Source organism: Taeniopygia guttata, chromosome 1, assembly GCF_048771995.1.
Source record: "Taeniopygia guttata chromosome 1, bTaeGut7.mat, whole genome shotgun sequence".
In the NCBI taxonomy this organism is placed as follows: domain Eukaryota; kingdom Metazoa; phylum Chordata; class Aves; order Passeriformes; family Estrildidae; genus Taeniopygia; species Taeniopygia guttata.
In genome coordinates, this window is record NC_133024.1 from 91218326 (window position 1) to 91236107 (window position 17782).

General features: G+C 45.8%; 1 protein-coding gene across 4 annotated transcripts in view; it reads right to left on the reverse strand.

Annotated features, from left to right (window-relative positions):
• Positions 1–12014, reverse strand: part of ARHGEF7 (Rho guanine nucleotide exchange factor 7) — a 116078-nt gene extending 104064 nt beyond the window's left edge. For 3 of the 4 annotated variants that reach the window (XR_005981286.2, XR_012057449.1, XM_030280097.4), the window contains exon 1: positions 11671–12013. Coding sequence is in view for 2 of the 4 variants with exons in the window: in XM_030280097.4 (XP_030135957.1) it covers positions 11671–11835 (165 nt within the window). In the remaining 2 variants the exon portion in view is untranslated. Of the gene's footprint in view, positions 1–11670 lie in introns of all 4 variants that reach the window. The other variant, XM_030280091.4, reaches the window with a different exon arrangement.
• Positions 12015–17782: the final 5768 nt, after the last annotated feature.

The following is a 17782-nucleotide window of genomic DNA, read 5'->3' on the forward strand; positions in this document are numbered from 1 at the left end:
AAAAGTAGGTTGCATGTATATAAAGTCAGTGAAATAAAAAGGTTATGTATTTTCCTCTCCTGTATTTGCTTCATCCTTCTCTTATCATAGAGCAACACCATTACATTAATGGGGGTTGTCTACTTCTTATACACTGCTCTTAGTACAAAGAGGCCTCAGTGTCCATCTGGAACCTCTGTGTGCTCTAGTAATACAAATAAAAAAGGTTAATAGTAATTAGAAAAGACACTGATTCCAGAGGGGCATGACAGATCCTTAATTAGGGACCAGGGTGCCACGGTGGAATCCAAAGAGACAGAGGGAGGTAATATGCAGAGCAGCCACTGTTTAAACCACTTCTTTGTGGTTCAGGGACAGGTTCTGATTAAGATTTACTCTCTTGGGGAGCAGCGCTAGAAACCACAGCTACTTCGATAAGGACACTTACGTGATACGCTGTAGCTATCAAGGAGCAGAGTACATTTCCCACCATCCAGAAAAGGTGGGGAATAGTGTGCAATGCAAATAGATGGTACCTAGCTAAATGTTACATCCCTTTAGATCAGTTTAAATCTATGGATTTAAACAACATAACAAGTGAATAAAAAAGGGCAATGCAGAGAGGCTGCATCAGGAAAAGGTATGACATGGGTGGTCTTGTTAAAAAAATGAAAAAGGGTACTATTAGTTCATTTGGAAAGGGAAATTATATGAAGAAAATAAGCAAGGAATGTGTAAAATAATGGATAAATGAAAAGAAAACAACAAGCAAACCCACAGTTCCTTGATTGCAATCCCAAGTAAACATGAGACATTAATAAAAAGTAGGAGACATCTTCAGCTATGGGAAATCAGCTGTTTACTTGCATTCACTCTGAACAAGTTAACAAACTGGGTCACAGAACAAGAAGTGTACAAGGTCTTTATATAGAAACTGGAATCTACTTGGTAGATGAGTAAGAACACTGTTCCTACAGGCAAGTTACATCAGTCACTTATCTACCACAAAATAAAATAAGTAAAATATGGTTTACTGTGTAAGAAGACTATCTCAGTAACTAGAAAGCAGAAACTAATAGAAAATGTAACCTAGCTGCAAACTAGTAGCCAAGTTCAGCAGACACTTAAAAACTTCCTGTTCAGATGCATGGCTGCTTGAGCATGAAGTTCAAAGACTGAGCCCTTAAGTAAGGAGAAATCCTGTTCATCCTGCCTGGACCATTTTATGTCAGATTGCCCTTGTAGCACAAAACAGTTTTCTGTCCACGTTTCAGAGCACCTTGTACGCACAAACCATTACTGCAATCTAATCAGTAAAAATACCATAATTGCACAATGTAGCAAAGCTAACAAAAGGGTTCTATTGATCACATTCAGCCCCACAGCAGCTGTGTTTCCCTTGCTTCCAACCCCTTTCACTGGTCAAGGGCAACTGATCTTCCAATGGGGCAAACACCTCCTGCACAAGCACTACAGGCTGGGATTTGTTGCTAGGGTTTGTGTTCAAGGACAAAAATGAGGTTAAAAGCATTATGGGGAGGAAGCCTGGCCGTTACCACACCAGCCTGGGTGGTGAAGCTGCAGGTGATTAACTGTCCAACAACTCCTGCCGGTTCCTTCCCTCCCCAGCCCTCGCAGCTGCTGCCTCCTCCTGCACCTGCCCATGCCCAGCAGGGCCCATCCCTTTCGGCATTTGGGTTTCCTGCTCTGGCCCAGATCATTGTTCCTCACAAATTGCACCCAGCAGGGATGGAAAAGAAAGAGTGGCTACATAGCTACACAGCTACACAGGAGGACATCCTCTGCTTCTCGAGGAAGCATCCATGGCTAGGGACCAATGGCAGGTGCAGCACTTCCTCCACAGTCACCTCCACAGTGAGCAGTTGGGCTGAGAGGACTGCAGATAGGAGCCCCATGCTCCTCCCAGGACAGCAGGAGGCACAGCTGCACTTCAAAGGATCACATCTTCCACATCTATAAGTAAGGAGCACCCTGCAATTGAGCCAAATCACTTAAAGAACTGCACATCTTACTGATGGCACATTTGCAGGATGCTATAGCTAAACTAAAAACACAGATCAGGATTCTCAATGAAGTGCACCTCTGTTTTAAAATCAGGGCACCAGACCTTAGCATGATACAGTCTCTGCAGTATTGTAGCTCTTTAGCACTGACTTTTGCCACCCTATAAAACCTGCAACTCACAAACTTTTCAATAATAACCTGCACAGCAGTTAGCATGGACTACACACCTGTATTTTGGCTTGAGGGAACCCATGCTCTGAAAGCACAGCAGCAGGCAGTCAGACAGACAGACACATAGATAGTAAGAGCTAGATCCAGTAAAAGACTAAAGCTCCTTCAGCTCAAGCACTAAGGTGCCAAAATTTTATATTTCCACAACTCACCCCTAGACTCTACATACAATACAAAGAGGAAGAAAGGTGCCTTATGATATGCCCTAAAATTCTTATTTGCTGACAAGGATACCCAGACATCAAGTTAATCATGACACAGCAGAAGGTAAAAGCAGGAATCTACATAGTGTCCCAAACTCCAGTCATCTCCTAGACTTACAAGAGTCCTTTGAGTGTCATTTGGAAGAACTCTCTGAAAAGTGGTCAGTGTCCATTTTTGATTAACAATAGACCATAAAGGTTCCGAAACCTCTTGCTCTTGGACACCACTATTGGTGAGAGACACAGAAGGAGCTCTTAGATCCCATTACCTCACTCCAAAGCCATCAGCGTGACTAACTCCACATCTGACATGCCTCTGCTTTACACCCTACATCCCCACACCTGTCCCTGTATTCCATCTTGCCATCTCTCCCACCTCAGACCACACACCACCACCATCCAAACCAGCAAATCCAATCCCACATTTAGACACACAAATGTAACCCACCACCTTTTCTTTACTGCCCAACAGGCTACACCAATTCATCAGCCACCATTCTGTGCTCCCTCAACCTCCACTTTGCTATGCTATGTGAAACCAGGAGCACTTTTAGTTGGCCGAAGATTCCTCCAGCTTTTCTGATTTCTTCCTCTGTACATGTTCAGAAATGCTCCTCTGCCTGACTAACCATTATTAACAGTGACCTACATTCAAACACATGAATGTTCTGCTTTAGCTGCTTCAGTTCTTTAGTGTAATAGCCCTCAAAACATAAGTTCATCTAAGTTTGCAAATGAAATGTACAGTTTGGCTAAAATGCCAGCCAGGTCTTGTGGCAGCCTTTATAAATGGGACCTTATGCAAATATTAGAGCTGCTTTTTTTCATTAATCTGCCCTCCAAAAATGACTCTGCAAAACAGATTCAGCTGTCTGAGTTAATCTTTTCAGATATGTACCTGAATTAAACAATATTCAGGAAAACAGTATTTTTTTTTTTCAGTAGAAGTACAGTACTTTTGCCACTTCCCTTGGACCCTGATTAAATTCCCATCAATGCACACAGACTCAAGTTGAGTCAGGGAAGGTTCAGATTGGACATTAGGAGGCTTTTCTTCACAGAAAGGGTGATTAAACATTGGAATGGGCTGCCCGGGGAGGTGGTGGACTCACCTTCCCTAGAGGTGTTTAAGAAAAGACTGGATGGGGTACTTAGTGCCAAGGTCTACTTAACAAGGTGGTGTTCAGTCAAAGACTCAATGATCTCAGAGGTCTTTTCCAACATAATTGATTCTGTGATTTTGTGGAAGTCTATAAACTGACTCCCATACAGCAGGTTTTAACCCAGCCCTAAGATACAAACGCCATAGTCTAAGGGCACCAGGGCAGCCCGTATGGTACTTTTGTTGTCCCAAGTTTACATTAAACTTTTTTATTTCATAGAGAAAACATAGGCTGGCACAGCATTAAGAAAATGAGAATGCCATGCACAAAAAACTTACAAGCTGTCTTTGTAACTGCTATTAGGATCCTTGAAGGCCCCCCGCACTGTGACCTGAACTAGGCAGGAGTCCTACCAGAACACATGCACAGAACTGTGCCTGAAGGATGTGATACATACACATAAGAGAGTCTGGTTACAGCTGTAGCAGTAAGCTGCTTTCCCTTCCTTCCTAAAAGCTAAGAACTAATATTCCTAACTCCTGTGGTTTTGCTTATTTTCTTGCTATTTCAAAGAAAAAGAGGAAATCAGCTAGCATGCAGCTGACCCCAATCCCGAGCAGCATCATCAGGGGTGCCAGCATTAAACGTCCACAGGAAGATGTGTATTTCCCTGAAGTCAGCGTGTGAAAAAAGCCTCATGAAGTACAGCTCCAGGTGTGGGCTTGGCAGAAGCTGAACCAAAGAGATTCCCCTGTGAAGGAAGGCTGATGGGGAAGGATTTTGCACCCCTTGTCACGTAACCCCTGCAGTGTTTCCTGTGGAGCATCGCTGTTTTGATGCAGCGCAAGCTCAGGCTTCAGGAGTCTAATCACTCAGGGTTTGTTTACACTGGGAGAGCTCTGCTGCTAGATCTGGCATCGCTCCTCAGTGTGGATGTAACATATGCCAGAGAGGGAATTCCTCTGCCAGTCTAACAGTACCACTTCCCCCAGTGACATTAACAAAGCCAACAAAAGCACTTCTCTGACAGCACAGCTGCACCAGTGGGGGGTATATGGTTTTTACTGCTTTCCCCCTCCTCCCACCCCATGAAGATATTCCATAGGACTACCAAAGCCCTGCAGAAGGGATGGATTCTCTTCTGGGCAAACTGCCAACATCATCCAATAGCACTCACTGCAGAGCAGGAAAATGGAGACCTGTATTAAATGCACTTAGACCCAAGCAGTGTTTCATAGGCCAAGAAGGGACAGGGGCCTCTGCCCACGGGTGTCAGTGATCCCCGATGAGGAGTGGCACGAAGGAAATTTCTTGCAGATGAAGCTGGCCACCCCTGCTCAACTCCCCACCACGATTACAATGCTGAGGCACTTAAAGAGGTTGCCAGGATAAGTCATGGGTGCCTCATCCCTGGAAGTGTTCAATGCCAGGCTGGACGAGGCTTTGAGCAACCTGGTCCAGTGGAAGGTGTCCCATAGCAGGGCTGTTGAAACTGGATGATCTTTAAGGTCCCTTCCAACTGAAACTGTTCTATGACTCTTGTTGTGGGTAATGGCAGCAGCCACACCATACTGAGAGATGTGGAGAGAAAATGGCTTTGCTCTAGGCAGCAAAGTGAGGAAGAGAGCAGAAGTGTCACACTGGCTGTGGATCAGGGAGTAAATCTCAGCCAGCCAAGGTGCAAGACACTGCTTCCATGCTGCCAGCTCACAGTATTTTTGCAAGTCCTGTCATGCTTGAAATGTTTTAAAGTTACAGCTCTTCAAATCACAGCCACTGGATAACAATTAATTTAAATTTTTATTTAAGGAAGATGTATATTGAATTCCAGGCAGTGATTCATAGCCAGATTTTAATAATATATATGCATACTATGTATAATATATATAAATATATATGTGTGTGTGTGTATAAATCCACTTACATACATTCCTAGTCTGCAAACTTCAATTTTAAAGCAAAGACTTCCAGTTTTCTAAGGCTGGAATTACAATCTTAAACATTTTCAGCTGAACAATGTGGTACTGTCAGCCACTAGCATGCAGTATAACCAAAGGGGAGTGTGCTGGTGGCATCCTCACAGTTCTTCCTTTTCTCCACATACACACAGTATTTGGAAGATAGTCTAGGTAGCAGTAGGGCACCTGAGGGCTATCTTTTTTTGTTGTCCGTATTATGTATGAGCATAGAAAGAATGCATATAAAAACTGTGGGAAAGACATTAATGAGAGTAAGCCCAGCAGAACAACATTATTTTTCCATGTTTTCTCACGAAAAACAATTTAATCACCAACAGTTTCCTTAATTGCCCCCTCTTTTCAGGATCTGGCACACCCTTATTTAACTCTGTCCAGATCTTTATGCACTGACAGGATCTGGTTTTCAAGGAAAAAAAGCAGTGCACAAGTCCTCTGCTTCCTCAATGAGCTCAGGCAGACCATATTTCTTTGGATAATATCCCAGTTGCCAGAATTACAGAGCCAGTACATAGACAGGAAAAGCAAGGGCATTCTCCTTCACAGCATTCCTGCATCCCTGCTCTCACAAGGCAGCAGGAGTAGCACGGTCAGTGACAAGTCTGTAACAGGACCAAAAATCCTACAAAGCTCACAGTATCACTGATGAGAACAGCATGTATTCAGGAAAAAGGCACTCTAATGACTTTGTTTGGGATAACTTTTCCCCAGGCTCTCAGTTCATCCTTGCAGTGCTTCCACCCTGGATCAACAGCACTCATACACAGACCGGCATCCCCTGAGCACACAGCCATGGCAGGCACACCTATCCAGCACAAATAATTCTTGCCAGAAGCACAATAATCTCCCTGGGAGGACTCCTGCTGAAGGAAGAAAGTGTATGTACATTAAAGTGAGATTTTGCTTCCTGTCCTGTGATGACCTTCTGCTGCTGCTGCAACACCAGCAACAACAATACCTCCCAACTGATTTCAGTGAGCAAAGGCAGGACAGCCTTTGGGGTCAGCCAGGCAGACCCAAACAGCCTCACCAAGGCTTCAGGGCGACAGCATCCTGCTAGAAGAACTTCCAAAATGTAGATTGCTCAGGGCCAACTAGCACCTGGAAATTTTCACCTTAGGAGTAATATCTGCACTGCTGGTGGGATGTTCTCAAGCTCTATCTGGGCTCCACGTTCAACTCCCAGCCAGCATTGCACCCTCTGCAAATATACTGGGCTACAAAAATATCACTCTGGGTCCAAAACACCTTTCCTTTCTTCTTGCTTCCTATCATGTGAAATATAATTTTCAGGTCACACCTTGTCACAACAGGAGAGAAGTGTACTTAGCCCCAATATTTATGTGTGAAATCAGAGATAAGTGAGCATAAATCTCCCTTTGCCTGAGCCTTAGGCACACACGCTCACCATGGGGACAAGGCTGGTGACATGGTTGACATATGTGGCAGCCCAAACCCTCCTTTTAGATACTCTCAGTGCTTGTGCTCATCCACAACAATTAACTTGCCTTGTGAATTACAAAGGGTTAATTTATTCTTAAATTACAATTCAGAATGCCTCATTTAGCCAAAGACCTCTCTCATTAAAAAGAGAATCATACAGATGTATGAGGTATTTGTACAAAGATCTTAATCTTTGCTGCCATCAGTTCTGGTTCTACCCCAATTAATAACCAAATTAATGTCAACGCCAGTACCCAATCCTCCACAGGGAATAGGAATGACGTTTCCTTTCAGCCACGCACCGAGTCTCATCCATCAGGAGAGAGCTGGATCTGTTTTCCCGGGGCCAGCCCCGTGCCGTCCGTCTCCCACCTGAGCGCGGCGGGAGCAGCGAGAGGAAGCGGCTGTGTTTTGGATCGGCCTCCCACGCTCAGCAGAGCAGCTTCTGCTTTGCTCAATCCTACGCTGCAACGCCTGGGGATGGTCCATTCGACGGAGGGGGGCCAGGCGTGCGAGACCCCGCCGCGCAGCCCACACGCTGCCCATGCCCGGCCGCAGAGCACCGAGCCGGGAGCGGGGCACCGCGGGGTGTCAAATGGCTGCTGCATCACCTTCCCCCGGGCGGCCTCTGCGTTTTCACCCCAAAAAAGAACAAAGCTGTCCTCAAAAGGACGCTTTCTGACGAACAGCTGACCAAAAATAAAAGTACAAACAGAACTTAATGGAGCGCGAAGCCTCATATGACAAGGAAAATTCCCGCTCCAATTCTGATCTCTGTTTACAACGTTGAAAGTGGGTCAAACTGGTCTGCGATGGAGGAATCTGTTTGGAAAATGATCTCTGAGAGGAAAAGCATCTAAGCGGCAGACAACTGCACTGCAATGCTTCCATGGGGATCCCTTCCCTGCCATCAAGGTAATTCAGCTTTACCACACAAGGCTGAAATCCTCTAACTTGAAATTATGGCTTTTCAATTCAAATTACTTAAATTCAGCAATCCCCTATCTTTTGGAGCAAATCAACTAACCATGTTTCAGCACAGATCTTCATGCTTTAAAAAACTAAGACATGGCTGGGTTTGGACAGGGTTGGGGAAGCTGTTTTGGTTTTGTTGATTTTGCTGCTTTTTTTTTTTTTTTTTTTTTTTTTTTAAATAATTGCCCTCACTTTTGTTCATTTCCTGTGTTCGGGACAAGATTATTGTGCAGTACCATCACACTGCCTAACTCAACTATTTTGTTTTGCCCCATCATGGTGTCTTTCAAAATGCAAAGGAATCATTATGACATTAAATAGGAGTCCAAAAATAAGCAGCAGTCTGTAACAACATTACTTTTCAAGGTATTTTCATTCTGACTTAGAGAAATCTAGTGAATTTATTATCTGTCCTTTCCCATTCAAGATAGAAAATTATTATAATGTAAACAAATTCAGCCAAAACTTCCTGGCAAGAAGCTTTGTAGGTTGTTCTGTGCAATGCTGGTATACAAATACACAACAATCTAAAGAAAGAATATACTAACCAGCCTTGAAACCCACTGATTTGTTTTATCAACTTATGAAAATTCTGTTCTTTGACCTTCAAGTGCTTGATTCCTTTTATGGTCGCACAATCTTTATTTATTAAAAATCTCCTAATACTTACTCTCAGGGTACCCAGAGGCCTTAAAAAGCACAAAATGCCAAAAAATGTATTACTACATTCCTGCATATATTCAATCTTCTTTCTAATCTGTTTCTGAAAGAAAGAAATACATTTATAGCATTTTTTAGAAAACATATTTTAAAGCACCCCAAGCTGATAAACATTCCTTCATATTTATATTTTGTATTTTTTTTAATATTCCCTTTGGTTTTAGTTACTATTTTGTATTTACAGAAAAATGAGCTCTGTGAGTCTTCAGAGTATCTGCTAATGTCAGATATTTATAGAAAGTTACAATCTCAAAGGATTTTAAGAACTGCATCAGTCTACATCTGTGGGACATCCTTGTATCTTTTAAACTTCAACTGGAGATTTTCAGGGCAAATAAGGAATAAAAAGGCTCATATTTTAAATGCACTTAGTATAAAAAAAGTAACAAAGAGTAGTAGCCAAAAATACTTGGAAAAATACCGTGGCACAATAAAGGATGTAAATTTTATGTCTGTTTACTAACAAACAAAGAAAGAGAATAAAGTAACTCGGAAACAGCTCAGACATAACATAGATGAGAACGTGAAAGAGGTATGGGGTGTAAATTCTGAGTCTACAGAAAAAGAATATTTACAAAGTTAGGTGGAAAAAAGTTTGTGAGTCTCTCAGGCGCATCTATGAATTAGAAAGTGCTTTGTGAATGGTCCAGGGAAATAAGAACAGTTACCCTTACAAAACCAAAGATCCCCCTAAAATAATTTTTTTAAATATCTATTTCTCCCCAGACTTATAACTAAGTCAGAGCCAGAGGAAACACACAGGGGCAGCGGGGACGCCAGGGCGGCCGCCTGTCCCAGCGCCCTGCTGGACGCGGGGCGAGCTCGGGGAGGTGGGAGGGAGGCTGCGAGGCGCCAGCCTTGCTCCGGCCCTGGCTGCCCGCCCAGCCCATCCCGCACCGCTCCCGCTGCGAGCCCCGCGCTGCTGCACCGCCAGGGCCACCGCCAGGGCCGCTGGCAGCTCCTCGCACCCAGGCTGGTCTCGTTGCTGGCCGTGGGGAGCTGCGCGCCTCTGTAAACCCTCCTCTGCATATGGGTGCTGGGAAGGGACCCCCACCCGAACATGAGAGGTGTTTGGTCCTCTGAGATAAAAAGAGAGCCTCTCATTCAATAACCGAGCTGTCCCAAACTATACTGTAACAGAGAAGCACATTAAGTTGGGAAACACTCTTTTAACACTTATTTCTGTTCTGCTTTTTTGTTTATTGGTAGAGCCTCTTTCCCAGATTGAGTGCAGGACCCCACTTTACTAGGCTTGACATCTGCACAAAGGGGAAAGACCTTTTCTGCCCTAAAGCTAACAACCCAAAGTCCAAGAGGTGCTCAGGGAGCGTGCCTGGAGCAGCAGTGTGAGAAAGGCTGCCAAAACCCTCCTTGGGCTTGGTGCCACCAGGCAAAAGAGCCTGGGGACAAGGAGGCATGGGCGGAGCCTGTCAGAGCCAGTGGATAGTCAGGTGGAGGAGCCTCCACTTACCCCAAGCCCCACGTCACGCGTGTCACCCCGGATTGCAGAACAGGACATTTACCGAATGGCAGAGCAGGACATTTACCTGCTCTGGAGCCCCACTTCGCAGCCCAGTGCGCTGGACAACAGTTTGCACCTCATGTACCACCTCCACAAAGCTGCAGCCCCTTGGGAGCAGAGACATCCTCTTCAGCTCTACTGCCTGAACAGCCACTTACGGGGAAATGGTGGCGGGGAAAGCTGACAGCAGCAGTGGCAGGGGCTTCAGCTGTCCCAGCTAGTCCCACTGGCCACCATGGTGATCCCTGAGTTAGCCACGCTCACACAGCCACCAACACACTGTACCCGCTCTCATCACTTCCATCACCCGCCAATAGCACTGCGGGCTCCTGTGAGGAGTCCACATCCCCGTACCACCTCCTGATGTACCTGTGAATCTGGGAGGCAGGAATGATCTACCAAATCTGCAGAATGGGACTCCAGTCCAGAGCCAAGACCTTCACGTACAGCACAAAACAATAACAACTCCAGTGGGTGGCAAACTGAAGAACCTGCTAAACTCAAGGCACTGGTTACAACTTTGTGGGTCTGAGAACTACTCGAAACAGAGCCACAAAAGGTAACAAAAGCTCACTGTCAGCAGGCTCCAACGAGTGGAATGCTCTGCCAACTGTTCTGCAAAAGGTGAAAAATACGGTGTTATTTTCAAGCAAGGAGTCATCTCATCATCAGAGTAGATGACCTTCATCAATCTTCACTACCTTAGACTGGCACACGAGGAAAGTTTTTTGTCAATATGTGGATCTCTGTGTGCACTACGTTACTGAACATCAGGTGAGACAACAGTACTGTCCCAAGTTTTGAGGCACAACCAAACCCCTTTCCCTCTGGCTGAGCTACGACGGGAATTATGTACGCACACAGAACACATAAAAGTTACCTGACAGAGTACATTTTCTTCAAACACAACGCAAACTAGAGCTGTAACGCGTTTTTTCAGCAACAAAAAAAAAAAAAAAAAAAAAAAAAGATATTTTTTTCCCCACAGGCTACCGAACAGTAAAAACAGTAAAGGACCCAAATAACGCTAAAGCAGCCTTGAAGAAAACTAAGCATCAAACGCTAAAATGTCCTTCAGAGGCTGGAAGGGATGAGCTGAATCACCTCCCAAGCGAGGTGAGGCACCGGCTGCTCCAGCAGTTGCGTAGATAAGTTTGCAGCCGGCTCGTGGCACGCAAGGAAGGGTCCATAGTCCACCCTCCAAAATTAATGCATCTCCCATGCACGGCCGGGACTCCGCTTTGGGGAGCGGAGCGTCCGTACAACACTTGCAGAACAGTGGCTCCTCACGGGGGTTCCCCTCCAGCCCGGCTGCCGCTCCCCGCTCTCCCCCGGCCCCCGGCGGGGACCGGCCCCGCTCCGCCCCCCGCGCCCCTCACCGCCCTCCCCGAGCCCGGGGTCCCCCTCCGGAGCGGGGGGCGGCGCGGGCGGGGCCGGGGGCGGCGGGCCCGGCCGCACAAAGGGCGGCGGGGCGGGGGCCGCCGGGCACTTACTTTGTCTATGGTGCCCGGGAGCAGGCGGTCGAGCAGGCGGCACAGCACCACGCCATCCTTCAGGGAGGACTGAAGGAAGCCCTCGGGGTCGGAGATGGTCTTTTTGGGCGACTCCAGCACGCCCAGGGCGATCAGCCACGTAACGGTCTGCTCCGCCGAATTCATGGCGATGGCGGCGGCGGGCGGGGGTCGCGGCGCCCCGCGCCTCGCGTGGGTTTTGTGTCTCCCCCGGCGGGGGCTTCAGGCGGAGGCCGGCGGCGCCGCCCCCATGTGAATGCAGATGACGACGCCCCGGCCCCGCCGCTACAGACACATGCAGCTGCAGTGCCGCCTCCTCCCCGCCCCCCCCCCCCCCGCCGCCGCCGCCGCCGCCGCCGCCGCCGCCGCCCCATGACATCACTGGCAGCGGCGGCGGCGGGGGCCGCGCGCCCGCGGAGACCCGCGCACCGCTCCGCGCCCGCTGCGCGCGCCCAGGGGCGGCCGGGCGCGCCCCCTAGCGGGCGGCCGGCGCCTCCGCGGGCGCGCAGCGGGGCGGGAGCGGGAGCGGGAGCCGCCGGGCACCGCCGGCCGCGGGGAAAAGTTTCGGGATCCCCCGGCCCCTCGTCTCCTCCTCGGACGGCGCCGTCGCGCAGAGAACGAACCCCCTCAAGCCTTCGGCGCCAGGCTCCGGGAGACTGGTTTCGGACCATCTACCTCTCGGAGCACCGGCAGCGGGTGCCGGCCCGACCGGCCGCAGTAACGCGATCTCTGCCTTTGCCCGTCGTTCCCTTGCAAGGAAACCCGTTCGGCCCAGCGGCCGGGTCGCGGGCTCGCCCCGGTGCGCGCCATCCCCGCCGTGCGCCTGCTGGGATGCTCCATCCCTGAGCGCCTCCCGCCAGCTTCCACCCCGATTGTCTGCGGCACCGGCTGGGAAGCCAGCGTAAATACTCTACACAGAAGGACTGTGAAGGCTAACCTGAAACAGAGCCTTCCTGTGCCTTTTATTCTGGCGAAAACCATTCCTCAAGGATTTGCTTGGACAGGACGCTATGAGCAATCAGTATTTTCTTTTTTGTTAGGAGCTGGCTGGTGTGGGCTCCCAGGGTCCCTCTGTTGCCATGAGCCTCCCACACGCCTGGAGAGGCGATACCACCACAGCCCCTGCTTTCCCTTCTCGTCCCATCTGACGCCCTCGAGGGGCAAAACGCCTACTCCAAAAGGCAGAGGCAGAGGGAACAATGTCAACCCAAACTCATCTCTGCTGTTCTGCTTCCAGCCCGGCGTACTGCATCTACCACCATCACAGTCCCTGAGCAGCAGCTCTGGTAGGTTCTTTTGACCCAGAATCTCCTACCAAACCACCAGCCAGCCCAGGAAGACAGAGGTGCATTTCAATTTGGTACAAGATAATCTAATTTCAACACTCAATCTCCTCCTAACCCATAATAGGTGCGGATTTTATTAAATTCTTAAATTTCACACTTCAAGTAGATACCTCTTCCAAAATTTGTTTTTCGTTTTGCTCCTTGTTTTTTGGTCGAGGCGAGAGCAACAGACTGGCCTCTGTCAGTATTAATGCCCACCTGGACTCAAGCAGGATGGGATAAACAAGTACAATGCACACAACAATGGTCAGGTGTTCATTACATCAGCATCCCCAGCAGGGCTTCCCCAGTAGCTTCCCGAGCAAGATGAGCAGCAAGTGGGGACATCCCTGGCACTGGCCCATGATAGAAAACTATGGGCATGAGTTTATGAAACTGTTTATATGAGAGATGTGATGGGTACATGAACAAGGTGAAAAGTGCATGGCTGATTACAGCAGAGAACATGATACATGACATGTTGTGGGAAAACCCATCCAAAGACAATGGAAGTAACCATATATTACAACACAGAATAGTGATCTTAACAAAGCATAAAGGGTTTCATGATAAGCAATATCTGGGTTATCACTGACATTCATCACCTATCTCCTCATCATTTTTCTGCACTTAACTGTACTCTCTTCCATATCTATTTTGAACAACAGCTTCTGATCCAACGATTTGTCAGCTATGAAGAACACAAACATGGTAATTCTTTGCCATTGGAAAGCCGTGTGGATAGATTGCTTGAAGACTTCTAAAAGAAGCTTGACACGGGTCAGGAAACCATTTCCAGATCTTTAAAGGAAAAAAATTAGAGTGCCCAAGAGATTTAGAAGCATGCCATTCCCTCCCTATATTCCTTTCTTGCCAGACTTTCCCCTACAAGGTATTTACTGCAAAGCACCTGAACTCTCTGCACAGCTTCCTTGTTTTATTCTTTTCTCCTGCATGTCCCAGTATTGTCCATCTGAACTACAACCTTGTAGGACACACAGATATTTTGCATGTGCTGTCTAACAAGTGGAGCCCATGCCATGGTGGGAGTTTTGAAGTAACACAAACAAGGATACATACAATTATTGCAAGTCTGCACTCCTTCTTCCTCTTTGTTTCACAATTAAAGATGTTCTGATTCTCTTATGTCCTGATTCTGATCCCACTGTTGCTTCTAAATCATAAGCTCATGACATCTTTATTCAAACATCCATTTTGATAGTATTTAAATAGTATAAATTCTTTCTGAAAGATGCGATAGATTTTAACAACTTTTTTTTAGGGGATGAGGGATGATTTTAACTACTTTTTTTCCTGCAAAATATTTTAAATTTATGCAAAGCTGAAAAAGTAATTTTGGTACTGACTTTTATAAACAAAGGATATATATATGAAGCATGTAGGTTCAGGTAACTGCCAGACCTTAAATCTGTTTACACAAGTAAAAAGATTCTTATATTTGGGGAATTTGGCGGGGGAGGGGGGGAAGGGAGAGGTGTCTCAGTTTAATACTATCTGGACCTCTTTTGAACAAGAAAAAAAATCAATGTTCTCTGAAATGCATCAGGCAGCTTTAGCAGAGATCTAGTAGACGTAACAGCACATAATTTTGTATACATAAAGGTTAAGTGGTTGACAATTTATTTGGTCTTTTCCAAGCTTTTGCCATATTCTCATGAGAAGTTACTAAGGAAACCAGGTATGCATGTGGTAGAAAGTAAATTTCTGTCACGGATTAGTGACTGGTTGAAAGACAAAACAGCAGGAATAAATTTCCAGTTTGCAATTTGACCAAAAAGTTATCAGCAGAGATATTTTCTCTCTTGTGCAGTATGAATTAACTGAAAGTCTCCAAAAGACAATTATACTTCTGTGGATTTTATTTATTCTTTTAGCCTGAGCAATTGGTTTTGGAGGACAAAGAACAGGAGAGGAAGGAAAGAGCAGGTAAAGAAAGCTACTCTTTCATTTTAGCCTTCCATTTGCCGTTTTCCATTTTCAGCTGTTAATACCTTGTCTACCTGTCCCTGGGCAGCAATGAGATGCTTTGACACAAGTCTCTGTTTTCCCTGTGCCAAGCCAAGGTCAGGATTTCAGTGTGGAGGTAACTAATTAATTATCAGTCCGGCTTGAACAGAAATTGCCTTGACAATCTGTAATTAGCTATATAGGGGTCATACTGGATCAATCGCTGTGCTGGGATTCCCATGCTATATGTAATTATCTCTGTAGTTTTAGCCTAGGGAGGTTTACATCTCTCTGCAGTGAAAGCCTTACCCCAACAAAGCACACTTCTGTGTTAAACTCAGAGATGTATTTCCATGCTATTTAAACCTACCTTTGAAAAGAATCTTGAGGCTTGTAGAGGAGCTAGTCTTTTGCAGTTCCTGAAACCAGCTATCACAAGTTCAATATCACCAGCTCTCTCTGCTGTGATTGACTACCTGTCAGCTGAAGGTGTCAGTTAAAACCCATGCACCAAAGATTGTGTTGGTGAATTTGGGAAGGCAGATCAATGAGCTGTGTGGTGCTGGCACAAGCCTCAATTAATTAAAAAAAAAACAAAAAAAACAAAAAAAAAAACACAACAGAGAGCAAATTATTTCATTATCTTCCTAGTTGTTAAGTATTTTAATAGACAGGTGAAAAGTTTTTCTGTCCTGAGAGGCCTGTCAATCAAGCATAAATAAATGAGTACCATACAGAGAGCAGCTAAAGTGCTGATGCAGAAACACAAATCCAGGACTCTGAGAGCAGGTGTTTGACCAAGGGTGACAACAGCATGATGCTCGGGACTGCAGTACTTGGCTCCAGGGCAGCACCATGAGTGCCCAGGCAGACTTGGGCCTCTCAAACAGGGATCACAGAATACAGTGTGATGAATACACCAGCGTCCAAGCCATCCCCAAAAACAACAAAAACAAACAAACAAATAAATAAACAAAGCCAAAGAAAAAAGGTGCTTTTAAACAACTTTCTTGCATGGAGGCTGCAGGCACCTGTTACAGAATTTGAGGGAAAACAGGGATGCTTAGCACCATGAGAGCTTTTAGCTTGGAGAGAGATGCCCCAGAGATCAAGTCCCTCATTTATTTCCCCTGATCACAGATCTCAAATCTCTCAAGGATCTAGTGCACTTGCTCTACTGCCTCCTGTGCAACTGCCTTTAGGGCCTACCCAAAAGCAGAAATACTGTCACCACGTCTTTACTTTAAACCAATGGAGCCTATTGACACTATGCTCTGATTGAGCTCAGAGTCCAGTCTGCTGCCACATCTTTGGCTATCTTAATCTTAGCAGTCAAATTTTTTTGTTAGCATTTGCTTTGATGAGGCAATCCTGTGTTACAAGCTTTATCACAGTCACTCGTGCTTTTCTAGCTTTTACCCTGGCTATGATCTTTAGGTGGAAATATACAGAGAGTCCTCCGGCAAGTCTGCAGTAGCCCAAAATGTAGCTCTGCTTCTGCACTCCCGAGAGCATCAATTCAAGAGCTGCCTTTGTCTTCTAAGTGCAGTTCAGGATAATGGCATTGATCTGCTACATTCTTTATACTTTCAGAAACCAGTAAATGTCTCTGCTTTTGGCAGAGATGAATGTAAAATGAAAGTCCTTGCCACTAAGGGCTTAGTCTAAATCACAGATGATGGAAAATGAAGGTTAGACCTGAGAAAGGAAGAAATGAAGCAGGACAATAGGCTGCAGCGCAGTCACATTTAGGCTCCCTCCACAGGAAGAAATCTATTTTAATTGCCATTTCAAAAGTTTTATTCACATTTAATAAGGTCTGAGAAAGAAATGAAGGACAAAAATTTAACAGTGAGAAATCAAAATTACTAAAATGAATGAAAATGTTTTGAATTTAAACAAGCAAAAAAAGGGAGCTGAGATTCTTGGATGCTTTTAAACAAATGTATAATGAATGAACAGTATTTTCCAAATTCTGTCCTGTATTTTGTTAGCATGAGTTGGAGTAAGTACTTTTTTAACACTGCAAGCAAATCAGTGGCTCCCCTGTGGCAGGACTTGGGGGAGGGGAGTTGGCAGTGAGCTCCACCATTTCAGGCCAGATGCAGAGAAAGCTGTGTCCTGCAAGCTGAAATATCAGATGCAGATCCCCAGCTGGTGGAAGATGTTGCAGCTCCCTTAAAGTTGATGAATCTATGACATTTTTAAACAGCGAGCTCAACAATTTGCAAAGGGCTCTGATCACAGCGGACTGACATGACCATCCATAAAAAAGGCAAATTGGATTCTAAACTGTATCTGATGAAGAATTTTGGGCAGATTAAATCTAAGAGTGTTACTGAGTCATCAGTAGAAATTCGTTTGGATTATAGCACAGAAACTTGGACACTTGTTCTCTGGAAAAACTAAATCACACAGCAATTGAGTCATTAGAAGACTGACAGTGATCTTATGGGAACTCAGCTTGTTTGCCCTGGTGAAACAAAGCCTGAGAAAGGGTACAGGAGGGCTGTCTATAAATACACCAGTGGGTAAATATCACAGATAGGCATGCAGCTATTTAAGTTTCAGGACAATTCTAGCACAAGAGCAAATGGATATAAACAGGTTCTGAATGAATTTGTGCTGGAAATCAGAAAAACATACTTGCTTCTTCTAGCTATAAAAATTTTCAGTGCTGATAAGAGCGAGCAGGGCAATTAAGCCAGCTGTTTTTAGAGGGGTGCATAATGTGCAGTTTAAAGGGATTCCATGGCTTGACTGCAGCAGCAGGGACTGGACATTGCCCAGGCTCTGTTCCC